This window comes from Morone saxatilis, unplaced genomic scaffold, assembly GCF_004916995.1.
Source record: "Morone saxatilis isolate NCDOM2014 unplaced genomic scaffold, NCSU_SB_2.0 Contig19, whole genome shotgun sequence".
NCBI classification, from domain to species: domain Eukaryota; kingdom Metazoa; phylum Chordata; class Actinopteri; family Moronidae; genus Morone; species Morone saxatilis.
Window position 1 is genome coordinate 9,525,822 of NW_023339751.1, and position 21,807 is coordinate 9,547,628.

At 38.9% G+C, this 21,807-nt stretch overlaps 5 protein-coding genes across 6 annotated transcripts in view; 1 reads left to right on the forward strand and 4 right to left on the reverse strand.

The window, feature by feature from the left end:
- The window catches only part of echs1 (enoyl CoA hydratase, short chain, 1, mitochondrial), a 5,510-nt gene extending 2,174 nt beyond the window's left edge, over positions 1–3,336 (reverse strand). Inside the window, exons 1-5 of the mRNA XM_035663919.1 lie at positions 3,179–3,336; positions 1,278–1,475; positions 1,027–1,154; positions 259–358; positions 41–145 (exon numbers count right to left, since the gene is read on the reverse strand). Of these exons, the coding sequence (XP_035519812.1) occupies positions 41–145; positions 259–358; positions 1,027–1,154; positions 1,278–1,475; positions 3,179–3,269 (622 nt within the window). The 5' untranslated portion in view covers positions 3,270–3,336. The remainder of the gene's footprint in view (positions 1–40; positions 146–258; positions 359–1,026; positions 1,155–1,277; positions 1,476–3,178) is intronic.
- Positions 3,337–4,025: 689 nt separating this feature from the next.
- sprn (shadow of prion protein) lies at positions 4,026–5,348 on the forward strand. Its single transcript, XM_035664179.1, has 2 exons — positions 4,026–4,111; positions 4,881–5,348. Exon 2 carries the CDS (start codon positions 4,881–4,883, stop codon positions 5,346–5,348), a length of 468 nt encoding a protein of 155 aa, XP_035520072.1. The 5' UTR covers positions 4,026–4,111.
- Positions 5,349–6,560: 1,212 nt separating this feature from the next.
- On the reverse strand, positions 6,561–11,531 carry mtg1 (mitochondrial ribosome-associated GTPase 1). Of its 2 annotated transcripts, XM_035664178.1 has the most exons (12): positions 11,465–11,527; positions 11,295–11,362; positions 11,116–11,180; positions 9,902–10,006; positions 9,729–9,815; positions 9,551–9,607; positions 9,106–9,196; positions 8,961–9,022; positions 8,777–8,873; positions 8,549–8,630; positions 8,337–8,449; positions 6,561–6,885 (listed from the first exon to the last, which is right to left on the reverse strand). In XM_035664178.1, exons 2-12 carry the CDS (start codon positions 11,302–11,304, stop codon positions 6,788–6,790), a joined length of 867 nt encoding a protein of 288 aa, XP_035520071.1. In that variant the 5' UTR covers positions 11,305–11,362; positions 11,465–11,527; the 3' UTR covers positions 6,561–6,787. The 2 variants fall into 2 exon arrangements, with proteins under 2 accessions (XP_035520071.1, XP_035520070.1); XM_035664177.1 differs by having other exon boundaries at positions 11,295–11,531.
- Positions 11,532–12,396: 865 nt separating this feature from the next.
- On the reverse strand, positions 12,397–18,270 carry LOC118329715 (peroxisomal N(1)-acetyl-spermine/spermidine oxidase-like). Its single transcript, XM_035663975.1, has 10 exons — positions 18,015–18,270; positions 17,081–17,257; positions 16,293–16,423; positions 15,987–16,174; positions 15,451–15,632; positions 14,652–14,821; positions 13,693–13,778; positions 13,450–13,562; positions 13,196–13,350; positions 12,397–13,082 (listed from the first exon to the last, which is right to left on the reverse strand). Exons 1-10 carry the CDS (start codon positions 18,166–18,168, stop codon positions 12,930–12,932), a joined length of 1,509 nt encoding a protein of 502 aa, XP_035519868.1. The 5' UTR covers positions 18,169–18,270; the 3' UTR covers positions 12,397–12,929.
- A 955-nt stretch (positions 18,271–19,225) lies between these two features.
- The window catches only part of LOC118329758 (peroxisomal N(1)-acetyl-spermine/spermidine oxidase-like), a gene marked incomplete at its 5' end in the record, with an annotated part of 6,079 nt that continues 3,497 nt past the window's right edge, over positions 19,226–21,807 (reverse strand). The window contains 4 exon segments of the mRNA XM_035664039.1: positions 19,226–20,045; positions 20,170–20,324; positions 21,048–21,160; positions 21,278–21,363. Coding sequence (XP_035519932.1) covers positions 19,917–20,045; positions 20,170–20,324; positions 21,048–21,160; positions 21,278–21,363 — 483 coding nt within the window. The 3' untranslated portion in view covers positions 19,226–19,916.

A 21,807-nucleotide genomic window follows, 5' to 3' on the forward strand; every position in this document is an offset into this window, starting at 1 on the left:
ACTGGACTAGTGTAGGAGTCCTTTCTAACACCCCTGTTACCTGATTGTTTGGCTTCTTGTGCATTTATTCTGTCCCCTGTAAGAACCATCTCCATAGCCAGGGATTTTCCCACCGCACGGGTCAGCCGCTGGGTGCCACCCGCCCCTGCAGGTAGACAGAAGTCATGAACAGCTGCACCCACAGCAAGAATCTGGTAATCTTAGAATAAGGAAGAGAAGTTTGTACAGGAAGGAAAGTAGATATAAATGAGTCTTTACCAGGAATGGTCCCCAACAGGATCTCTGGTTGGCCGAACTGCGCCTTCTCGCCGGCATAGATGATGTCGCACATCATCGCCAGCTCACAGCCTCCACCAAGCTGAAACAGCACAACGTACAGCATGAAACACACAAACAGCACAAGGAAGCACATTAAAGGTTCCTTGAACTGATCACACACTGGGTATACAGTGTTAAAAGCTACACTATATGGTCAAAAGGTTTAGAACTGTTTGCATTAGGCCCTTTAGTTTCAATTAAGGACAAACCTAAAGCTACAGCATATAATGATATTTTAGATAAGTCTATGCTTCCTTATACTTTGACCATACAGGATATGTGCAAGCGCAACCAGAATACACAACTAATACATTTTAAATCAGAGGAAAATATGTTTGTTTAGATTTAACTGCACTGAATTTCAGTTGGGGTATTATACAGATAAATGCTGCTGTATAACTGAAGTCCTGGACCTGAAATTAGATACTTTAAGTTTAAGGATTTAGCCAATGGAGGGAGGGGGAAAAAGTGGGAGATAAGAGAGGGAGGACAACCTGGTCCTTAAAGCAGAAATAGTTCATCATTACTTTGTATACTGTACCTGCTCATTAGCTTAATTACTCATGAGTGAACCTTTCTTTTAATATTTGCAACTAATTTCCATATTAATTTTCTCCTAATCTTATGTAATGTTTGTATATTGTTTTCTTTTATCTGTTGGAAACCCCACCACATACCTTTATATAAATAACAAAAAAAGACACTCACAGCAAATCCATTGACAGCTGCAATCACAGGCTTCTTCACTGTGGACACTCTGTTCCAGTGAGCCAGGAAGTTTCCACCGTAACACTCCTGGAAGGTTCGATTCTGCATCTCTTTAATGTCCGCTCCGGCTGAAAAACACAAAAGCTGAGCTCAACACTGATATAATCGAGCTTATTGTACATTCTCTGCTCCTCACAGGAGGAAAAAAACACAGAAACAAGCACAGAAAACACACACTTGGATTCCCTCACCAGCAAAAGCTCTGTCACTGCCGGTGATGACTATAGCTCCGACTTCACTGTCAGTTTCAAAGTCATCCAGGGCTCGTCCCACCTCCTTCATCAGCCCGTCACACAAAGCATTGAGAGCCTTAGGCCGGTTCAACTGGATGAAACCTACGTTACTCTTGTCACCTCGCTTTTCCACCAGAATATATTCATACTGACCGCCTGCATGAAGAAGAGAAAACCAACAGGTCAGGTGAGACTCTTGTGCACTTAAGTGTATCAATGGTTTCTGAAGGGGTTATTTCAGACCTTGTTCATACCACACAGAATTTAATACCTGTTTCACTGTCATATTGGCCAAAATATTAAAGAATGACGTAAAACACGGCCTAAAATGACTTATTATTATATCAAATCTGTAATTCCCAGCAATATATAATAATAGCTAATCACACAATTAATTAGATTAACCAACCTGGAACCAATTAAACAGCAGAGGATGGATTAACCCATAAAAATGATTGATGTATTTAAGTTAACTAGCAGCAGGGAAAGTGCCACTTTATAAGTGTGTAACGACCCCCAACAGCCTGCAATCGGATAAAAAAAATTGTGTATAACTTGTATAACTATGTTACTGCCTAGAGCAAGCAAGAGAAAACTATTGGGACTTTTGAAGCCTCTTTAATACCTTTTGAGGAAACTAGATTCACCTTATATTACATATAGTCCTGGGAGGAGTGTAGTCTTTCAACCAGGTGATGGGTCACCAAAGTGGTCTGAGTTGACACGACTTCTCCTCATAACAGAAACACTAATTATCATAAGGCAAAGTGAAGTCCGGGTTAATCATTAAAGAAGAAGTGTAACATCAACTCTAAAAGCCTTGTGTCAAGGCCTTAAGGAGGCTTTAGAGGCCCCTGATACAACTGGTGGAGCAAAGTTACAGAACAAAGACTCGTAGTTGGTGCTTGTACAGCTTTGATCTCTGAGCTCGAAAATAAAAACACCCCGTTGACCCAGGGACAATAAAAATGACATCTGGGACACAAAGACAGAGTGTCTGGGACAGTAGAGAAAGGTATGATTACAAATGAAATCATTACATTTATGCATTATGGAATATAAACTGTATCGTTTTAACTGTTAGGTGTTCAGATTAGAAATATTTGAGATGGCAAATGCACGAGCTCTACACAACATCACACACACGTGCTTACACACACAAAATTGAGCATATATATTCAAATATGGTTAATTCCCATGCCAGCTGCAAAAGCTCTTCTGCCAGGCCGACAGCACCGGGGTCTGCTCCCCTCTCCTCTTACATGTGCACAGGCAGCTTTGAGCTTTTCTCTCCCTCTTTCTCTTTCTCTCTGGATTAGGGTGTTAATATAGTTTATAAGTACATATTTTGTCTACTAAAGCTTTAAACATGTTTTCCAAATATGTATGTTTTCATTAAACTTAAGCCTATCAAGTAGTCTTAAATGTGACCTTAACATATCCTTAAATTAATTCCTGTTTTTTAAAACAGTATACACCAAACTGGGGTGGCAGCAACCCCATTACACCCCTCTAAAACTGCCCCTGCAATAATATCTGTAATATAAGAAATAGTCTATTTTAGGGTGGAATATCCCTTTAAACAGGACTGGTCCATATGTCAACACGTTACGACTTTATCTCGCATTAAATCCAGCACACAAACACGTTTGTGGCACAAATGACACTATTTATTCAACACATATGAATAATAAAATGTTCAAACTAACTCAGCTGCTTCACACAATGAGTGACGCAGGTTTCTTGACATTGTGGCAGGGGGCAGTTGTTGTTGCTGCTGCTGTAGCTACATTAACAGAGTATATATTAACATTTAGATATATAAATAAGGTGTAGCTACAATAAACGGAGCCACACACCTGAGCTGTAGAGGCGGGCGGCGGACAGGAGGGCCGGAGCTGCTCTGGAGGTCTTCAGGAGCGAAGCAGCACTTCTGCAGAGGAAAGCCATGACAGCGACGAGGGCAGATTGTTGTCAATGAACTTGCCCCAAAATAAAAGCCCTTTCCGCTTGAGTATGATTCTTCGTTGGTGTTTTTTTAATGCGGTGGCGTGAGCATAAACTCGAGTTACCTCCACCTTGTGACTGCGGAGTGTAATTACTCTACACTTTATTCATATACTGTGTTAGTATTCCTCATTCCTTTCCTTCATTTATTGTTTTTTTTTTTATGTTTTATCCTAGAAAAGAAAATCTATTGAATTAATTATATAGAAATAACATTATAGTTGTGAATTGTAATTATTATATTAGGCTACCTTACATTTATCCAATATGAATCCTGGTAATATTGACAAAGTGTATATAATTCAATGTAGTGTTCAATATTTATCTCATGATTTTTAGTTTTAATTTGAAAAGATAAACAGATATTTAGTAAAACAGACAATAATCACAAAATCCTAAAGTAAACATGTTCACAAAAGGATTACATGAAGGGATGTTCATCAACAGGAGGTCTCCTTTAAAAAAAAAAATATATATATATATAACATATAACAACCTTGTAAATATTTGTATCATCATCATCATTAAATTAACCTGGTTACCTTATAAAAACAGGAGTGTGATTAATACATCAGTTAATACAATACATAAAATAGACGTGAAAGGAACTTAATCCAAAATAATAATATAATAAGCTTTTGACAGTATTTGATGCTCATGTGTGAGCGCGCTGCGCGTCCCCGCTGTCTTCTGCGTGAACGAGCCTCCATCGTCCGTGACAATTACCTTTCATCTTTCCTCCGAGTGCCAAAACCTAACCAAGGATAAAAACACAAGGGAAAAAGGTGAGCACCAACCATTAGGGCACACTGGTTAACGTGGGTGTGAATGCATACAATGTGTTTCTGTTTAAATGGTCGTGTGATTCCTTCAGGCTATAATACAGTGTAGCGTTCAGGCTAATTTATAACAATACAATGAGATGAGCATCATGCATGCATGCATTTGCGTTGTACATGATAACATACCGGTATCGTTCGTGCAATAATGGAAACATTTATACATTTATACCTAATGGCCCAGCTACCTGCTAGATCTCTATAATGCATTTAAAATTATGGCCTATTACTAAAAAGAACATGAAATCTTTTGATGTATTTTCATACTCATCCATTGACGGAATAATATTTAATGTATATGAACGCTGAAAAGCCAGAAGCTCCTGTGAGCACATTTGTTTTTACAGTGACCTACTTTAATGTAGAGGGGCAATCTGCAACACAGAAATGTGTCTTCATGTAGAGACTGTATTCGACAACACTGAACTCCACAAGGATATCTCTCAGTTGTTGATCAGTCGTATAATCTGTGTTCTCCAGTTCTGTGGAGAGCATATTATGTCACATCAGTTTAGGGTGATAATCTCAATTTTATACAGAATTGTTCAGTGAATAGGAAGCATTCTTCCACCCAAAATCAAATAAATTCTTTGTTTTTTAACTCCAAACTCAAGATAGATGGATCATTTCTCCATTTCACACATTAAAGGTGCAGCATAACCACTATAGTGAGGCCTGAAAATTTGCTTCTCCATTATGTCCTCTTCCTGCACAGATGTCAGGAATGAACCAGGTGGTTGCAACATGCTGGACTTGCCTCCTGCTCTCTGCTTTCCTGTGTGAGCCTGTGCTGTCCAAGGGCGGTCGTGGAGGGTCCCGGGGCTCCTCTCGGGGCTCCCACTCCCGCAGCTCCACAGCGGGGAGTTACCGGGGAGGAGGCGCCTATGGTGGGACCCGCTCTCGCCTCAGGGTGGCAGGGCGGTCGTCCCCTGTTAGGGTGGCAAGTGCAGCAGCAGCAGGGGCAGCGGTGGCACTAACAGCGGATAAATGGTATGCTTCTGCCTACCGCCGCAGCAAAGCCGACAGCTCAGACGAAGAGCTGGATTACTACAACAGGACCAATTACTTTGATGCACTAATGTCAGGCTCGACTCAAAATGGATCTTCTCTCTCTCAACTGGTTTCTATCATTATTGCAACGTTTTCCCCCAAATATGGACTCTTACTGGACAGTATACTGTAGATGTTCTAAGTTATTTTTTCAGAATAAATCCCTAATTCGGTCTAGGATCAAGCTTCTGCCCTGGATCTGACTATAATATGCAGAACTGGCGGGAACCTTCACTGGAGAGATCGGTTAGAGGTGCAACACCGTGGCGGAAGGACATAACAATCACAAAAAAAAAACCCTGTACTGTATGTTTTTACACATATAATCCTCTATCTATACCAATGGACAAATGTACATTACCAGCACAGTATTCAATGTGACGTTTCGTCTCTCAAAGAGTGCACCTTTATCAAATCTACATGTCTGTCTGTGTGACCGAAACTGGAGCTGAACTCAAGAATAATCAGAATTAGTTTCTCTAAAGGTAGATTCTTATGTCCAATTGAAGATAAATCCCAATAGCCCTCATAAGAGTGGCCAGTTTTAACTGTAGTGCCAAACCCAGTTGTATCTTAAAAATCTTTATTTTCATAATATGCACAAAAGATGCAAAGTGAATGACTGCTCAGTACAACTTTAGTAGATTATTTGTATGTTATTGGTAGACTCTAAATATGAACCCTGAAGTTTATAACAGTGAAGTACAGGTGACCAGTTGTTCTATAAAGTTCTCTAATTAAAAGAATAAAAGCACCAAGCAGCACTTTCTGCCCATGAAATGAAAACTGCCACATTATTTTGTAATTCTTCAATTGGACTTTTAACTTTTAGAAGAAAAATAAGTCAAATCTCTTTTTACTCCATTCTTTGTGCTGAACTTAATTACAAGACTGGCTTTAAGGATCTTGCTCAGTGATCCGAATGATGCAAACGAGTGCATTCTGTATTGGGAAAGCTAAACTGCATTTTCCGCAATCTGTGCAAAACATTCCCTTTTGTAACACCCGAGATTGAGCTAATTTAATTCTCAGACCTGTGCACGAACCATGTCACGGCTGGGAGGGACGCTAGAAATCAAACTACTGCTGCTCTCACTGTTACTTGTGTCTCAGAAGGTTTGTCTGTTAGTCATCCCAAAAGAGCTTTTTACCTGCAGTAGACACTCAGGAGCAACAGACTGTTCCATATCTATAAGTGCACTCTATTATATGCTACAACACTTATGTACATAATAAATAGTTTGTTATCACTGTCTTTATGCTAATAAACATCATGTTTACACCGTGTCAGTTATTGGTCTCATGTATTATAAAAGCAAAGCTGAGAAAAACACTTGCACCTGAATCAAGTTAAATTCTTTTATTTACAAAAAGGATACAGTGCTTTGGTGCCTTTTTACATCATCCAACAGAAACTCCTTCATGTCCCCAAAATGTCAAAGGCTTGAGGACGGAGACTGACTATGCTCTCTTGGAAACACTTCTGTGGTTAAATATAAATCCTCCCAGGTTGAGGGTAAACTGGAGAAACCCAGAAACAGTCTCTGGTTGTTTTCTTTGAAATGGCTCAGGTCAGTCCAGCATCACTTGTCCCAGCTCTCCTTTCCTGAAGGCTCTTATGAAATCGTAAGCCGCTGCGGTGTAGTTGGGGACAGTGACGGTAATGTTCCCTGAGGGAGATGAGGAACAAACATTTTCATTAGTCTTTTAGATGGTGATCACACTGTCAAACTGGAGTGAGAGTGCACATATTTCAACAAACACTATTGTGGATTTCACCCTGCATAAAGTGGTTCAACGTGGAAAACACCGTTCTTTAGTATTCTGGATAATATAGTATTTCGTGGTAACACTGCAAAACTGCTAAACATCTTGTTTCCAGCCTTCCATTTTATAATTTCTGTTCTCATGTTATAAAAGGTGGAGAGGAGGTGGTATGACTCACTTGGCGACACCTGAATTTATTAGTCCTCTTCTATGTTCTTCATATATATTTTATAATCTTTGTGTATCAGAAATTCTGTCATATAAGGTGATTTTGACATCTGTCCTGGAAGAGGGATATGTCCTCTGTGGCTCTTCCTGAGGTTTCTTCCATTTTTTCGAAGGTGTGAAGATAGAAGGTGTTAAATATTGTACAGATTGTAAAGCCCCCTGAGGCAAACTGTAAATTTTTGGGCTATATACATAAAATCTGGCTTGACTTGACTTGAAAAAGCCAATCTAGTCACATATCTGGTTATAATGGCAAGCATCTTTAAATAAATGTTTTGATATTTTGGGAAACGTGCTTATTCGCTTTCTTGCCGTGAGTTAGATGAGAAGATTCATGTCATCAGGTAAATATAAAGCTAGCGTTAGCAGCCTTTTAGCTTAGCTAAAACACTGGAAACAGCGTAAAACAGCTAGCATTGCTTTGTCCAGAAGGAACAAAATTCACCTATCAGTACCTCTAAAGCTCACTAATTCTGTATCTGTAATCTGTACAAAAATAAAAGTTTAAAAATTACGATTGAACCAAAAATTGTGGTTTTGATTCGACTATTTGTTCCTTTGTCTCAGTTCAGCGCCACACTAAGCTCCTATCAGCAACTCCAGCGGTGGAAACGTGGCTACACGAGTGTCATGTTTTAGGCCCCCTCATATTTTAATGTCTTCAGCATCTGTGATATGAAAACATCTGATTTCCACACAGTCAGAGAAAGCAAAAGTGCACCACAGAGTGTCTCTACTGCCGAGCTGCTGACAGCGCTGTCAGCCCAAGAGTCAACCACAGTGGACAGCAGTAGAAGAGGTTGTACCACCATCTGCTTTAAAATATGGTTATCACCGGAGCAGAGAGAATCTGAGCAGCAACAGACTGGAGTGGGTTGCCCAGTGGCTCAGTGAGCTTTAGAAGTGCTGGTGGGTGGATTTTATTAACTTTGGACAGAGCAAGGCTAGCTGTTTCCCCCTGTTTCCAGTATTTATGCTAAGCTAAGCTAACCCGCTGCTGGCTGTAGCTTCATATTCACTGTACAGACATGGGAGTGGTATCAATCTTTCTTTAAATCAATTTAGAGTTAGCTAGTCAATAATACTGTATGTAGCATGAGCATCTGTAGGATTAGCATCTTCTTACCCACTCCAGTGATGGCTTTGACCCGTTGAGTCTTTCCAAGTTTTACAGCAATGCGTTTGAGGACATTCTGGATATCGTCACTTGGCTCTTGAAGGTCATATTTCTCTACATAACTGCACATAAACACACACATACAGTAAACAATCACAGTAAAGGAGTGCACTCATCATATTAACGTTGACTCAGTCAGAATTTAGGGAGAAAGTTCACACCTGAACTTTCCTGTCCTGTTCAGAGAATACAGTAAGTAGTCAGCAATAATGTCTTCACCCACTAAATGGTCCAGAATACTTCCTGGAAAAAGAAAAAAAAAATCAAAATATGTGTTGAGCACATTGGAAAAACCTCTTATAGGGACAAATGTGACAACAATTCCTCTGACTGCAGTACAACCAAGTGTCCACATGGTTTCCTGAATGAAAATACCCTGTTCTGCTCACCACATAAAGCCAGCTTCATGCCCGTTTCAACACTCTCAATCTTTGGAGGCAAGACTCCTGGTGTGTCCAACAGATGCATTATGGGTCGCTCACACACCTGATGACAAAGACAGTTTAAAATAATGTACAGAGGTGCAATGAACCCATGAACACACACACATACACAAATGTCCTCAATACCCACCTGAATTTTAGTCAGAACGGCTTTAGTTATACCTGGCTCCCCACCTACTCGAGATGCACGACCTGTAATAACAACATTTATTACTGAAGGTGAAAATGATCTTGAACTAGCCTAATGAATCCAACAACTACTTAATTATACATACCTTTTTTCAAATTTGTTCTCCTTAATGAGTTAATAAGAGACGACTTCCCTACATTGGGCACTCCGATCACCATCAGGCAATAATTCCTGTTCTGAAAGATTTACATGACAAGGTTAGAGTACAGCCAATATATTGGTTTATACCTTTAACATTTAAATTGTGAGAAAAATTGGGTGGGGCCATCTGAACGTTTAAATAAAGATCAGTTGAGGAGAGAAAGGTTGTGTTACTTTATAAGGATTGTTTATATCTCTTTGAAGGTAAGACTTGTTATTTTTGTGAATATGTATAATTTGGGAAATGAGAAACAAGAAAATATGTTTAATGCTGCTCAGAAACAGTGAGAACAGCTGTAAAATGTCTACTGGGCTTTCATGTTTAACTGACTTTTCTCAAAGTAGAAATTAGCTAAAATATATTATTAAATTGCCCGGAGTAAGCTTACCTCATATCTGTTGAAGCGTGGCTCTTTCCCAATAATGTCCACCACCATCGGCACCAACTACAGGAAAATAAACAGGAATAATTTCCACATTCATGCTCATAATTTTTATTTCATATTAGCTGAGGACAAACTTCTGCAAACAGTCAAATGTTTAGTATCCAGAGAAGTTCTCCTTCACCTCTTTGATATTGTCATCTCTCTGCTTTAAGCAGTCGGTGAAGATGACATTCCTCACGCCATTATTTTGTAGTGTCGTTAGGATTCTCTGTAGAGCGAATGTAAAGATTTTGTGTTAATGATTTTAAAATGCCGAGGATATGTAAACGCTAAAATAGCAGCAAGACTTCTCACCTGCTTGCTGGACAAATCAGCAAGGTCCATCTTGTTGAGAATTAGCAGATGAGGTTTGACATCTAGATTTTCCTGAAACACAGGGTTTCTTCCAGAGAAGGGGATGTGCTTTGTGTTAAAGAAACTCATTTTCTGTAGTGAACAGCAGCATGGTCACATTAACCTGCCTGGAATTCACAGGGTAAAAATGACCCACTGCAACCACTGTTAAACTCCTACTAGACTCTGTGCAATGCTTTTATATGCTACTACCTGGCCACAGATGTGCAGAGTGGTGATTTTCTTTAACACAATAACTTAAAAACATGAAATATTTAAGCACAAAACTTAAATAACAGATGTTGGAAAGAGCCTCAAACTCCTACACTGAAAATGTGGAGGGAACAAACAATGGAAATAGTTGCTTGTGGAAGACTGAACTGGAAAAATAATATGGTTAAGGAAAAAAGGTGCAGCTTTAGTGGGTATATGTCCAGGAGGAAAAACCAAACATGAAAACAGTATGATAGTTTTGCACAGTAGCTATGAAACCGAATTAATGTAAGCAAATATTCACCTTCCTTATACCAATGTCTGTTGGTTTCCTGCCTGTTTCTGTTTTGTCTTTTCTTTCTGTTGTTGGATATTCTTGTTATAAAACTCAATACAACTTCAAATTATCAAAAAAAAAAAAAAAAAAAGAAATCCGCAAAGACTTATAACCACAGTCTGGAGTTCTCCTGGAACAGCACTGGTAGTTGCTCCCATTCGCGCCAGCTTTATCCTTTACGTCAACCAGAATCGCCATACATCCTCACTGATCTTTGAATAACTTTTAGAATTTACTTAAAACTATTACTGACAAATCCTTCAAGTGTTTTCCTTATAATTGTACCAATGTGAAGATTTAATCTCAGAGGTTAAAGTTTTTGGTTGTTGTTTTTTTCAGCTGTCAGGGCTTATACAACATCATAGCACCTAGGAAAGTTTAATCTTTAAAAAAAAAATAAAAACACTTTTATAAATGTGCTTTAAAGTGATTTTTTTGTCAGTTTTAACTTACAGGATACTTTTATAACTCCTGTGTTGTGACTCTCGATTTATCTGTCTATTATTCTACCTGACTGTGTTATTGCTGTGTATATTGTACATAAAACTTGTTTAACAAAGTGCTAAATTAATAATTTATTCTGCTATATTTCAACATAAATTCAGTTTTTTTAAATAAAGGATATTCTGGCATCGTGGATTTCTATGATGCAGTCCACACTCTTGAGGTTGGCTTTCATCTGCTTCAGTCCTACAAACAGTAAAGCACATTATTATTATTATGTGAGCAGTTCTAACACACAGGACTGCTTACTTCTCACAAGGTATAAACATTTATATTGTGGAGGAAACTTTAAGCTGTCACCTTTAGCCATGTGTCCCGGGAACCAATGAGCCACTTCCCGACCCCCGAAGTCGAACACGGTCCTGAACCTGCCGACATTACGGAGAGTGTGGTACAGTTTCATGGTTTAAACTAAAATATTACAGCGTCCGGCTCTCATTTGTGTTATTTAAAGATTTATTTAGACCGACCGGCTGCACTGGGGATGTTGGTGCTGTGCTACACTGTTTACATTCCGACTGGAAACTCTTGTCTAACATCTTTGTTCCTGCTGTAAGACTTCTTCTATGTGGGTTTGGTTTTTTTTTGGAGTTTATACACTAATGGTCGTGTTACTGCCCTCCTCAGGACAAACAAAGAATTACTTAAATGTCTCTGGACCTGTCTTTTGCAGGAATATGTATAAATACCTGCCTTTAAAAGTAAAATCCTTAGATCAAACAAGTAACAATCTTTTATAAAATGTAGTCTGTTCTGTACTGTTTAATGGCGGGTGGCTACTAATGTTACAGTGCTTGGCCAGTTTGAAAAAGTGCTTTAAAAGTGTCCTCTTGGATGCCTGTGGTTGATAGAAATTGATAAAGTGCCCTCAGACTGCTTGAGTCTACCACTGCTCTTCGTTGGCACTAAAAAACTATTTATCCGCCTAATCTCTTTTAAATTTACTGTTATAAATCCTCGACCCAAGATTCAATTATTTCTGCTAATCCATATTGCTTGAGTTGCCCTTTATATCGCTCCTGGATATATTTGGTATATTCATATTACATGCTCTAATGACTCTTCTGTTGAACAACAATCACGTAACCCAGACAGATGTTTGCCTATTAAGGGCATTTGTCCCAACATCAACCTTGTTCTGTTCATAGTCAGACATCTATAGTTCCTATAAAGGTTTAATATATTTTTAACATGTTAGGTTTTACTTTTTAAAATCCAACATGAATGTGTTTCTTACTTTGCCCAAAACTTTTTAAATCCTGTCAACTTATTCTTTACCATGCAATTTTAATAATTCAAACAATAATTATTGTATGTTTGTCAGCCCAAACACTCTTTTTATGGCTATGTATTTATAAAATGAAACAATAAAAAAAACAAACAGATCAAAACAATAAAACAATTAGAACTTTATAAAATATTTAATTCACTAATTGACTTAAAAAAGAACAGTTAAAATAATGTACTAATACATTTATAATCTATTAAAGATATATATGACCCATAATCAATAATTAGATTACCAACAGGGGAAGTTGAAGACTGTATGGAATTAAGTCTTAAATCAAGACAGTGCAGTTACAAAATCACTATTAATTCTTGAAACTGCATTTGATATTAAGCTGATTCGTAAACAGGTTTATAACATGTGTAATTACATTTCAAGTTCATTCCTTTTTCTTTACTAAAATATACAAACAGACCTTTCATCGGTTAATATTTAAAGCTGTATCAATTATATATTTAATGAAAATATAACTGTATTGATCACTTGCGTATATTGCCTTTCCAAGTTGACATTATTTCAATGCACTGAAATCAGTGCTGTTACAAGATCTGAAAGGAGATTTTAGGTGACTGATTTAAATAAACAACAGTGGCAGATTTTGGCAACAAATCTGATAAATCTCTTTATCTCATAGCAGCATTGTTCTGTTAAAGCTTTGACTTGTGCAGCTCAGATGGGCTGATGGAGGAGTAGTGAGAGATGAGTCGATCAGCTTCTCTCCACCCGGTGAGAAGAGCTCCATGGACCGTTGAGTAGTAGCAGGGATGAGTGGCTTCACCAGCAAACAACACCTGCAAGGGCTGAAACATACCAAATAGTTGGAAACAAGAGTCTTAATACTTAGTTGATTATGTGTGAGTTGGTATGAATGCTTGTTGCACACATTTGGGTTCAAGTATAAACATGTAGGTACTTGTGCTTGTGATCCTTTTGTCGGCAGGGGTTCCATCATGTTCTCCAGGTCCTGAACTGAACAGCCTTTTCCAGGGTAACTGTAAGATCCGCACGTCCAGGGGTCATGAAACCACTGTGAGCGTAGGATTCTCCTCGGTGTGATGGTCGGGTTCCCTAAACACATACAGTTAGTCTACAAGCACTCGTAGAGATCATTCTAAAACAACCACGGTTGGAGTGGTAGTCCTATACTTGTGACTTAATTAAACTTACCTGTAAACCTGCGGATGAGTTGTGTGACGTTTTGCGTGACCTCCTGTTCAGACACGGTCTCCATATACTCTGACTCGTGTCCGGCAATCCAGCCACACAGAACATGGCCATACCTGAAAGTTAAACCACACACAAGACTGTTTTCCTAATCCAATAATTTGCCCGTTATTTTCTGTTAAATACAACATAAACAAGCTCGACATGCATCAGCTTTAGCGTGAATAATGTGTTTGTAGTACCGACCTCTCAGTGGGCTTGAGCACAGTGAACCCAAACAGCTTCTTTATCCACGATCTCTGTACATCTGGCACCTTGTCCACCATGACATCCTGAAAGAGATAAAACAGTTCAGGTGTTGTGTTAGATCGTTTGCTAACTAGTGGTATACACATTTCTGGGACACGTGTGGGTTGAGAATAAGACAAAAAGGTTACTGATTGATGACCTCATGCTTGATTATAATGAGGATTATAAAGAGTCACTGCATCACTGTTTCTGATGGTTTCTAGACCTCCACCCTCCTATCTAAACCTGACTGTTCTCTGTCCACCGTCACTAAAAGAGCTTACAACTCGGCAGCCTTGACGGCAAGAGCCCTTAATATTATCTCTATGGTGACAGCTTCATGTAGTTTCCATGTTGGATGATGCCGGTAATAACAGGGAAGTGTATGACAATTTTGGTGCTGCAGAAGACGGCGAGAGAGCTCGACTCAACTTGTCGGATAAAGAGAACACTATAGACACTCCCTGAGAACATGTTCAACTTAACGCCTGCATCCATGCAAAGACAGTAGAAAGCCAAGGAGAAGATGAAGGAGGCCTTGCAGCTAGGCTAGTCATCTGTTTCCCCGTAAGTAGTTGTTCACCACACAGACAGAGGAGGTGCTAGACAACAAAGCGGTAAAACACAGTGTTTCTCTCTGTAACTCAGGAGGGAACCAGCTGGAAATTGATGATGTCGGGATGTTTCCCCCCCACCATGGACTCCAACTTGAACCGGGTCAGGGACAAACTTGTTTCAACAAGCCTTCCTTTGAATACTTTAATAATTGAAATACTCTTTGCATAGGCTATATATACATATATACATTTAAACCCAGGTTTATTAGATTGTTTTTATTTAAAGTTTAATTAAGTCCAGTGTGTGTGCACATATTTTACAGTAAATATACACCTTTACTCATTGACTATACGTCTTACCTCGTCTTCCCACAGGAGATGGATGACTTCACAGTCAGCATCCCACCACGGTGAATCAAACTCCACAAATATTTTATTGTTTGTTCCAAAACCCAGTCTCTGGACGGAGTGCAGCTTGTGTAGAGGGAGAGGAGGACGGAATAGGGCTGAATGGTGCTTCTTAAGGTATCCTGATGAAACAGATCAAACCAAAACAAGTTACATTTAACCAAATAACATATTTTAGTACTAAAGGACAAAAAAAAATTGTGGTAATAATAATAATATAATATCAACCTTCATTAGTATAGCATATTTAAAAATAAAGTTACAAAGTGCTTCACAGATAAATGCATTATGTTTGACTGTGATTAATGTACAGAATTCGGAAGATATTATGCTTCAGACTGTAGTTTAGTCATTAAAATTGCATGAAAAATAGAAAAGAAAATGTTTAAAGTATCTTTTATAAGTTGAGAATCCACACGTGTTTTCACTTCATTTGCCTGGTTAGACATCTGACTGACCTGGCTATTAGTTTTATATAGGGTGGAACAAATTACATCTTTACATTGGGCCATAAAGTTTGGTGAGCTCATGTAATTCCCGCATAGACTCACCAAACTTCAAGGTGAGCTGAAGTCTAATTAGCCCAAATAAGTGAAAACAGCGGTGTGGGTGCGCAGATAAAGAAACTGCTATCTGAGTCATGTCTGTTGTGTTCTCCATGTGCGTGTTGTGAAGAGTTTCATAAAAGTTAGAGCTTGTTTGTCGTAGCACAACCCCAACATTTCACGCACTGAGACAGAAAATATCCTACCTAGAGGAACTGTTACAATAACATGATCCGCAGCGATCCTTTCCCCAGCATCACACTCAATGATCACAGGGTTTTGTTTCTGCTCTGTGTTGTTCCAGTGGACGCAGCGCACAGGCTGATTGTAGGTCACTAGACCGCTGGGGAGCTCCGACATCAAGTTTTTGATTAAACCTTCATAGCCACTGCACGAGTAAGAAAATGTCTTCGTCAACAACACATACACACTGTAACAATCAGGTCATTAACAGACTGGATAATGTACTTTGGTACTGTATGTATCAGGTAAACTGAACAGCTGCAAGGTACAACAGAGAAAACACTAAGATTGGTTTCTTCATCTTTATCTTATGTCACTATAAAAGGTATCCTTTGGTTGCCGGTCTGACAAGCAAATGCAAGACACCCCTTTTACTTATTAATAATCATGTAAATGTAGGAAATAATGACTTAATGAATTTGATTACTTAATTAGTAGTTAAGTAATAGTAGTAATTTTTAGTTGCTGCACTGTATGTATGCAGTGTTGGGGTACGAACCCTAGGAATGTACAGTCCAGTCCAGGTAGAGTCTCATATAAGCCAAAGGCCCCTAGGCCCACCTCATCCATGCTGTGAGACCCATTAACACAGCACTCCACCTTCAACATGTTAGTGATCGCACACAGCCGCAGAGATCTGGTGGCTGCATCAGATTCTTTCCACTTCTCTGCTGCTCGTTGATGCATCTGCGCCAGACAGCAAACACCAATAAAGTCTTGATTTTTCTTGCCAATCCTGGCTGGCAGCTGATCTCAGATACTGGTATCTAACATATAATTAATTTAATCACTAAAAGAAATGTACCTCTGACCGTATGAAATCTCCCACGCTGGCACAGGGTTCTCCTCCTTGACTCTGAAATTTTGAACTTTCAATCAGCAGCTCAGCAAACATCTCCTTAGCAGGATTCATGTCCTCGGCATTCAGCTTCCGACCTGCAAACGTTACATAACCCACAGCATGCTCATTAAAAACATTCAGCAAATATAGCACTTATATCACTTCAGTCACACACTTCTGTAAGTAATAAATAACCCAACTAAAAACTGGTTACATATTCCAATAAATGCAATAATGCAAAAGCACTTGCAACCATATCTGTAACTCATTTTAGTTGAGTATATTCGGTTCAAATGCTGGTTTCATACTGGCCTTTCCAGTTATAGTTTAAACAAGCATTTGTGTTAGTGCCTGAGGATTTGTACAAAGTACACACCTACAATATCCCCTTCACTTGTTTGGGTCTTGTATATCAGACTGCAGTCAAAACATAAGTCTTATCTAAAAATTAACTCTATCTGTGCAGCCACCACGGTGTTATAAGATGGCAAATCACATCTGTTTCTCCTTTCTATTTAAATGAGAATGTAACTAAAATATAGTAATTTATTTAGCCTGAAAATCCAACAGAAATCACTCTTTTATTTTGGTGGTATAATCATCTTTTAATTCCAGAATAGAGAGTAATAGGGCCCAACCATATAAGGTACAATAGGGCACTCTGTGGTACACTTTCATATTATCTTTGTATTATTTTGAGCTATCTGTCAGATCAGTCTTAAAATAGTCAGATTTTTAATACGTCTGTTGACCTGAACTGGTGTAGTAGTTAGGAACCCAGGGGGGATGTCCTCCAACGTCCATGGCCTGGTTCTCCGGGGTGAGGGCCTCTGGATCCAGGAGCCCGTACGTCTGAGCCAGACAGAACACCGGGTTCTCTTCGCATGGTCCGTGGATCCAGTTTGCTCCGATCTCAACAATATTATCACCTACAGAGGAAAAATATTATTATTATTAAATATTGTGCAGTTGCAGAAAATGATTTACAGGAGACATGTAAATAAAAACTGGATCTGTAATCTTACATCATGTTTTAGTGTGGAAACCCATTTCTCAAAGGGTTGGGAGGGTCACTTTAAAAATGTAATCTGATACATTTACCAATTACCTGTTAATAAATACAGTCAGCAACCTAATCCAAGTATCACAACATTAAAGTAACATAACTCGATTACTGCCCGTTAGTTTTAGATTCATTTATCACCAAATATGCACATAAAGAAGAGAAACAAGAGAAAAGAAATATCAATAAGATTACTGTTTATTGTATTTCAAACAACAGAAAAGAAAAGAAAAGAAAATTAAGCATCAAAAATGTGTTTTAGTGTATTTTTAAAGAAAAACTTGCTCAGCTAGTAGCTTATAGACCATTTTCATGAAGGCATTGCATACTGTACTAAAATACTTTTGTATCCTGATTACATAACTCTCTTACATGTAATCAAAGTACTCCCCAGGCCTGATAACACATACTAAGTTATATAAAACACAGCTGTCAGAGCTCAGCCCTGCTCTATGGACCAGAGGGAGACATAAACACTGACAGATAACGGACTTCCTGTAAGGGAACAACAACCTGTGACCTCTGAGGCTGCGCAGGAAACATTTATTTTCTCTTATTTGCTAAAAAACAACAACAACAAAAAAAAAACATGCTGGCAAAATTGTAAGAAGTTGGTCGCTTACCCAGTTTGCCTGTTTTTATTCGTCCTCCGCTTCGTGCAGTCGCTTCAAGTACCCGCACATGCTGAAACCCGGCGTTAAGGAGCCTGTGTGCGGCTGCTACTCCTGATATCCCGGATCCTATTATCACTATATTAGCGCTCACACTCATAGCCATAGCTGGGTTAAACTGCAGGTGGTTTACTACACTAATATCTAACAGTACCACTGACTACTGTGCTATCCTACTTACTTGAGGGGGGGATAAAAAAGAAATGTCTTCCGGTTAAGAGTTTCAAAATAAAAGTCGATTGGTGGAGGCTGGTACCGTTATATGTTGTTGTGAATGTGTCAGGACACAGTTGAAAGGTCACAGGATGTTGTTCAGCCCATAGACAATCTGGCCCCATACCTTAAATGGCATTATTATTATTAATTATAAAATTAATTAATTTTTGTTTTAGCTGTTTCATGATTTAGTTTGTTTTATAGTTGCAGCAAATAAAAACACTGCAAAATAGGCCTCTTTGGTGACCCTGAGGTAGATAAAACATGATAAAATGCCCTCTATAGTGGCCCAGTGTGCATGAAAACCCCTCTAGGTTGAGAAATCCTGATGCAGTGCCATATTGGTTGTCCTACATGCTAGAAAATGAGTTAGCCTCTAAATGGTTAAATAGTTTATGGTTCCCTGTGGGTTTTTTATTACAGAGTTGCAGGCCAAGTAGTTACACATTAAATCTGAGTCACATAATAAAACATTTTTAATCTTAACCAGGGTTTGGAGCTGTTTCACCCTTAGATATGCTGTTAGTGGTTTCAACATAAATGCATCAAAGCCCCTGCCGCTTAGAGAGCCCACCACTTATTGCAATGCTGTATAACTGTGATTATGATGACTTGTAATGGTACGAAAAGGGTCAGTTGTACCAATGTCTGTTACATTACCTGGCTGCCGTCTCTCTTCTCCATATTTATGTTGAAACCCAAGCTCACCAAGTGTTCAGTAGTTACATGGTCCCTCTATGTGCCGTATATACACTATTTATATGTTGGAATACTACTTGGCCCAAAACCTGCTGTGTGGTAATTGAATTAAACACATTAATTCAGGAATATGTAACCTGTAAGCAGGGACTTTCTTCAAACAGAGTCCGTTTACACGGGGTCTCAAGATGAGGTATTAGAGCAGAGCTCTTATCAGATCATGCTAACAAACAAATGTTCAATTCAGCTGCCCATAATAAGGCCAGGTTGACACTTTTATTGCCCCCTATTCACTTGACCCCAGGGCACTTTCAGCAATACAAACAACAAGAAAGATGGTGCTGCTGCTGGTTCAAGTTCACTTGGTTCACTCAAATGGAAGAACACAAAGGACAACATGCAAAGCTGTTAGCCTTTCACTTGATAGGATGACTGCATGAAATCAGACAAATCAGGAAAAAAATCAGGACAATGGCAAATTCAGAAGTGAACAATATGTATCCTTACAATACCACAAATTGCTCACACCTGCAAATAAATCAATTAACAATTTGACTTTCACTTCTTAACAGTGATTCTTGTCTGTTAATTTATCCAGCAAACAATATGAGCATGACAAATAAACACAAACAAAACAGAAGATCTTCATAGTCAGGTGAGGGGACCCAAACTCATCTTCTCTGGGTTTAGTTAAAGACATAATCTTCTGAAAACCATGTCCCGTTATCTGGTCCCAGAGGCGATTGAACACATTTTGCGCAGCTCCCTCTTTGAGCCTCAAAAAGCTTTATATGTTTTTCACATGCACTTTGCAGTAATGCCCAAGAGACATATAAAATCAGTGCAGTTCTCTTTTAAAATCCATTGGATGAGAAGTACCAACTTTATAAATTTGGGTGTAAAAACATCAAATGTTTCTATGCATCCAGCCTGTTTTTTTTATGGGCTGGTGGAGGAGTAGTGAGAGATGAGTCTATCAGCTTCTCTCCACCCGGTGACAAGAGCTCCATGGACCGTTGAGTAGAAGCAGGGATGAGTGGCCTCACCAGCAAACAACACCTGCAGGGGCTGAAACACACAAAACAAGTCAGAACTGAGACAACTTTTGGTCAAAGTCATATTTTGAGAGATAATGTAAGTACTTTGTATACACATGTGTGTCTGTGAGTTAATAAAACAGACTCGTGTGTACCTGTGCGTGAGATCCCTTCGTAGGCAGCGGGTCCATCATGTTCTCCAGGTCCTGGGCTGAACAGCCTATTGCTGGGTGAGAGTAAGACCCACACGTCCAGGGCTCATGAAACCACTGTGAGCGCAGGATTCTCCTCGGTGTGATGGTAACGTTACCTAAACACAAATGACCAAGACATTTTTTAAATCTCTTGTACTAGCTCCCCAACAAGTTCTGGATAGTGAGGTAGTGATAAAAGGCATTTTACCAGAACTAATGAGAATTCATTCAGGCCAACTTAAAGGTAGGTTGGATTTAGTGGCACATCACTTCACCCTCCCTTTCCCATTAACATTAACAATGTTATGGTTTAATTGTTAATTAACAACAGATTACATGAATTACATTATCTATGTACACAATCTTGAGATCCTCTACCAAGAATAAAGCAACCTTACTGACACCTCTTTATCAGGACCCAAGCTTTTTCAACAAGACACTTACTTTGACCCTCAAGGCTGTTAATGCTCACTCACATTGAGTCGAATTATGTACAGTTTGGCCAGAGGGTGGCACCAAAAGAAAGGCCACCACTTCTTCATCAACTGTGAGACTTGTATTTCTCTGAATTACACTATTTAGTATAAGAAGTACTATTAAATATTAATAACACTTTCCTAATTGTTTTCTTCAAATGTAATTTTATCAGACTTTTTTCCCTTATTTCTTTCACATCTTTAATGTGATATGCTGCATTTGTTCATTGTGACATTGTGTCTTCCCCTTTGCAAAGCAGTTTGTAATTCTACTTTATGAAAAAATAAAACAGTAATAAACAATATTACTGTCCAGTTTCATCCATACTACTGATCAGGACACAGCTACAGGTTGAGACTCACCTGTGAATGTGCGGATTAGCTCTGTGATGGAATCTTTGACCTCCTGCTCAGGGAGCGTCTCCATATACTCTGACTCGTGCCCAGTAATCCAGCCACAGAGAACGTGGCTACACCTGAGAGTTTCAGCACAATTAGCAAGAGGAGTCACGTGGCTTCATTGCTCTCTAAATCTATCCTTAGAAGATTTATATAGAGAAGAAAGAGCAACTGTCACTGATCAGATTCCTGACCTTTCAGAGGGTTTTAGCACAGTGAACGTTGACATCTTCCTTATCCAGGATTTGCTGATGTCTGACACGTGGTCCAAAATATCCTCCTGAAGACACAAAGGGTTATAAAACCAACAATTAATGTGTGCAAGTTTGTATTTATAGTCAGGTTTTGTTTATTTATCAGTGATACTCTAATACTACTACATACTAAATCTGAAAACAAGGCCTGATATTTAAGGACCAGTGTGTAGGATTTAGTGGCATCTAGCAGTGTAGTTGCAGATTGAAACCCTCCCTTTCTATGTGAGGGTGAAACTACAGTGACCTTATTGAGAGCCAGTTTAGGTTTGTCCGTTCTGGGCTACTGTAGAAACATGGCAGTTCAACATAGCGGCCGCCACTGAATGTGACCCGCGGTGCTTCTAGATAAAAAAAAGCTCATTCTAAGGTAAAAATTTATAAATAAATAATAAAACTCACAACAATATTGTTTTCAGGTGATTACTAATGAAAATCTATGAACTCTATATGTATTCCATTTATAGATC

Excerpts from the sequence above, each read along its gene's own strand:
- LOC118329715 (XM_035663975.1), bottom strand. The coding sequence starts at position 18,168 with ATGGCTATGAGTGTGAGCGCTAATATAGTGATAATAGGATCCGGGATA. Across the intron at positions 16,175-16,292 it reads GAGATTTCATACGGTCAGAG|ATGCATCAACGAGCAGCAGA; the intron begins GTACATTTCTTT and ends TGTCTGGCGCAG. Across the intron at positions 13,563-13,692 it reads GTGCTCAAGCCCACTGAGAG|GTATGGCCATGTTCTGTGTG; the intron begins GTCGGTACTACA and ends TTTAACTTTCAG.
- mtg1 (XM_035664177.1), bottom strand. The coding sequence starts at position 11,397 with ATGAAACTGTACCACACTCTCCGTAATGTCGGCAGGTTCAGGACCGTG. Across the intron at positions 9,608-9,728 it reads GAGATGACAATATCAAAGAG|TTGGTGCCGATGGTGGTGGA; the intron begins GTGAAGGAGAAC and ends ATTTTCCTGTAG. Across the intron at positions 6,886-8,336 it reads CAAAGCCATCACTGGAGTGG|GGAACATTACCGTCACTGTC; the intron begins GTAAGAAGATGC and ends CATCTCCCTCAG.
- sprn (XM_035664179.1), top strand. The coding sequence starts at position 4,881 with ATGTCAGGAATGAACCAGGTGGTTGCAACATGCTGGACTTGCCTCCTG.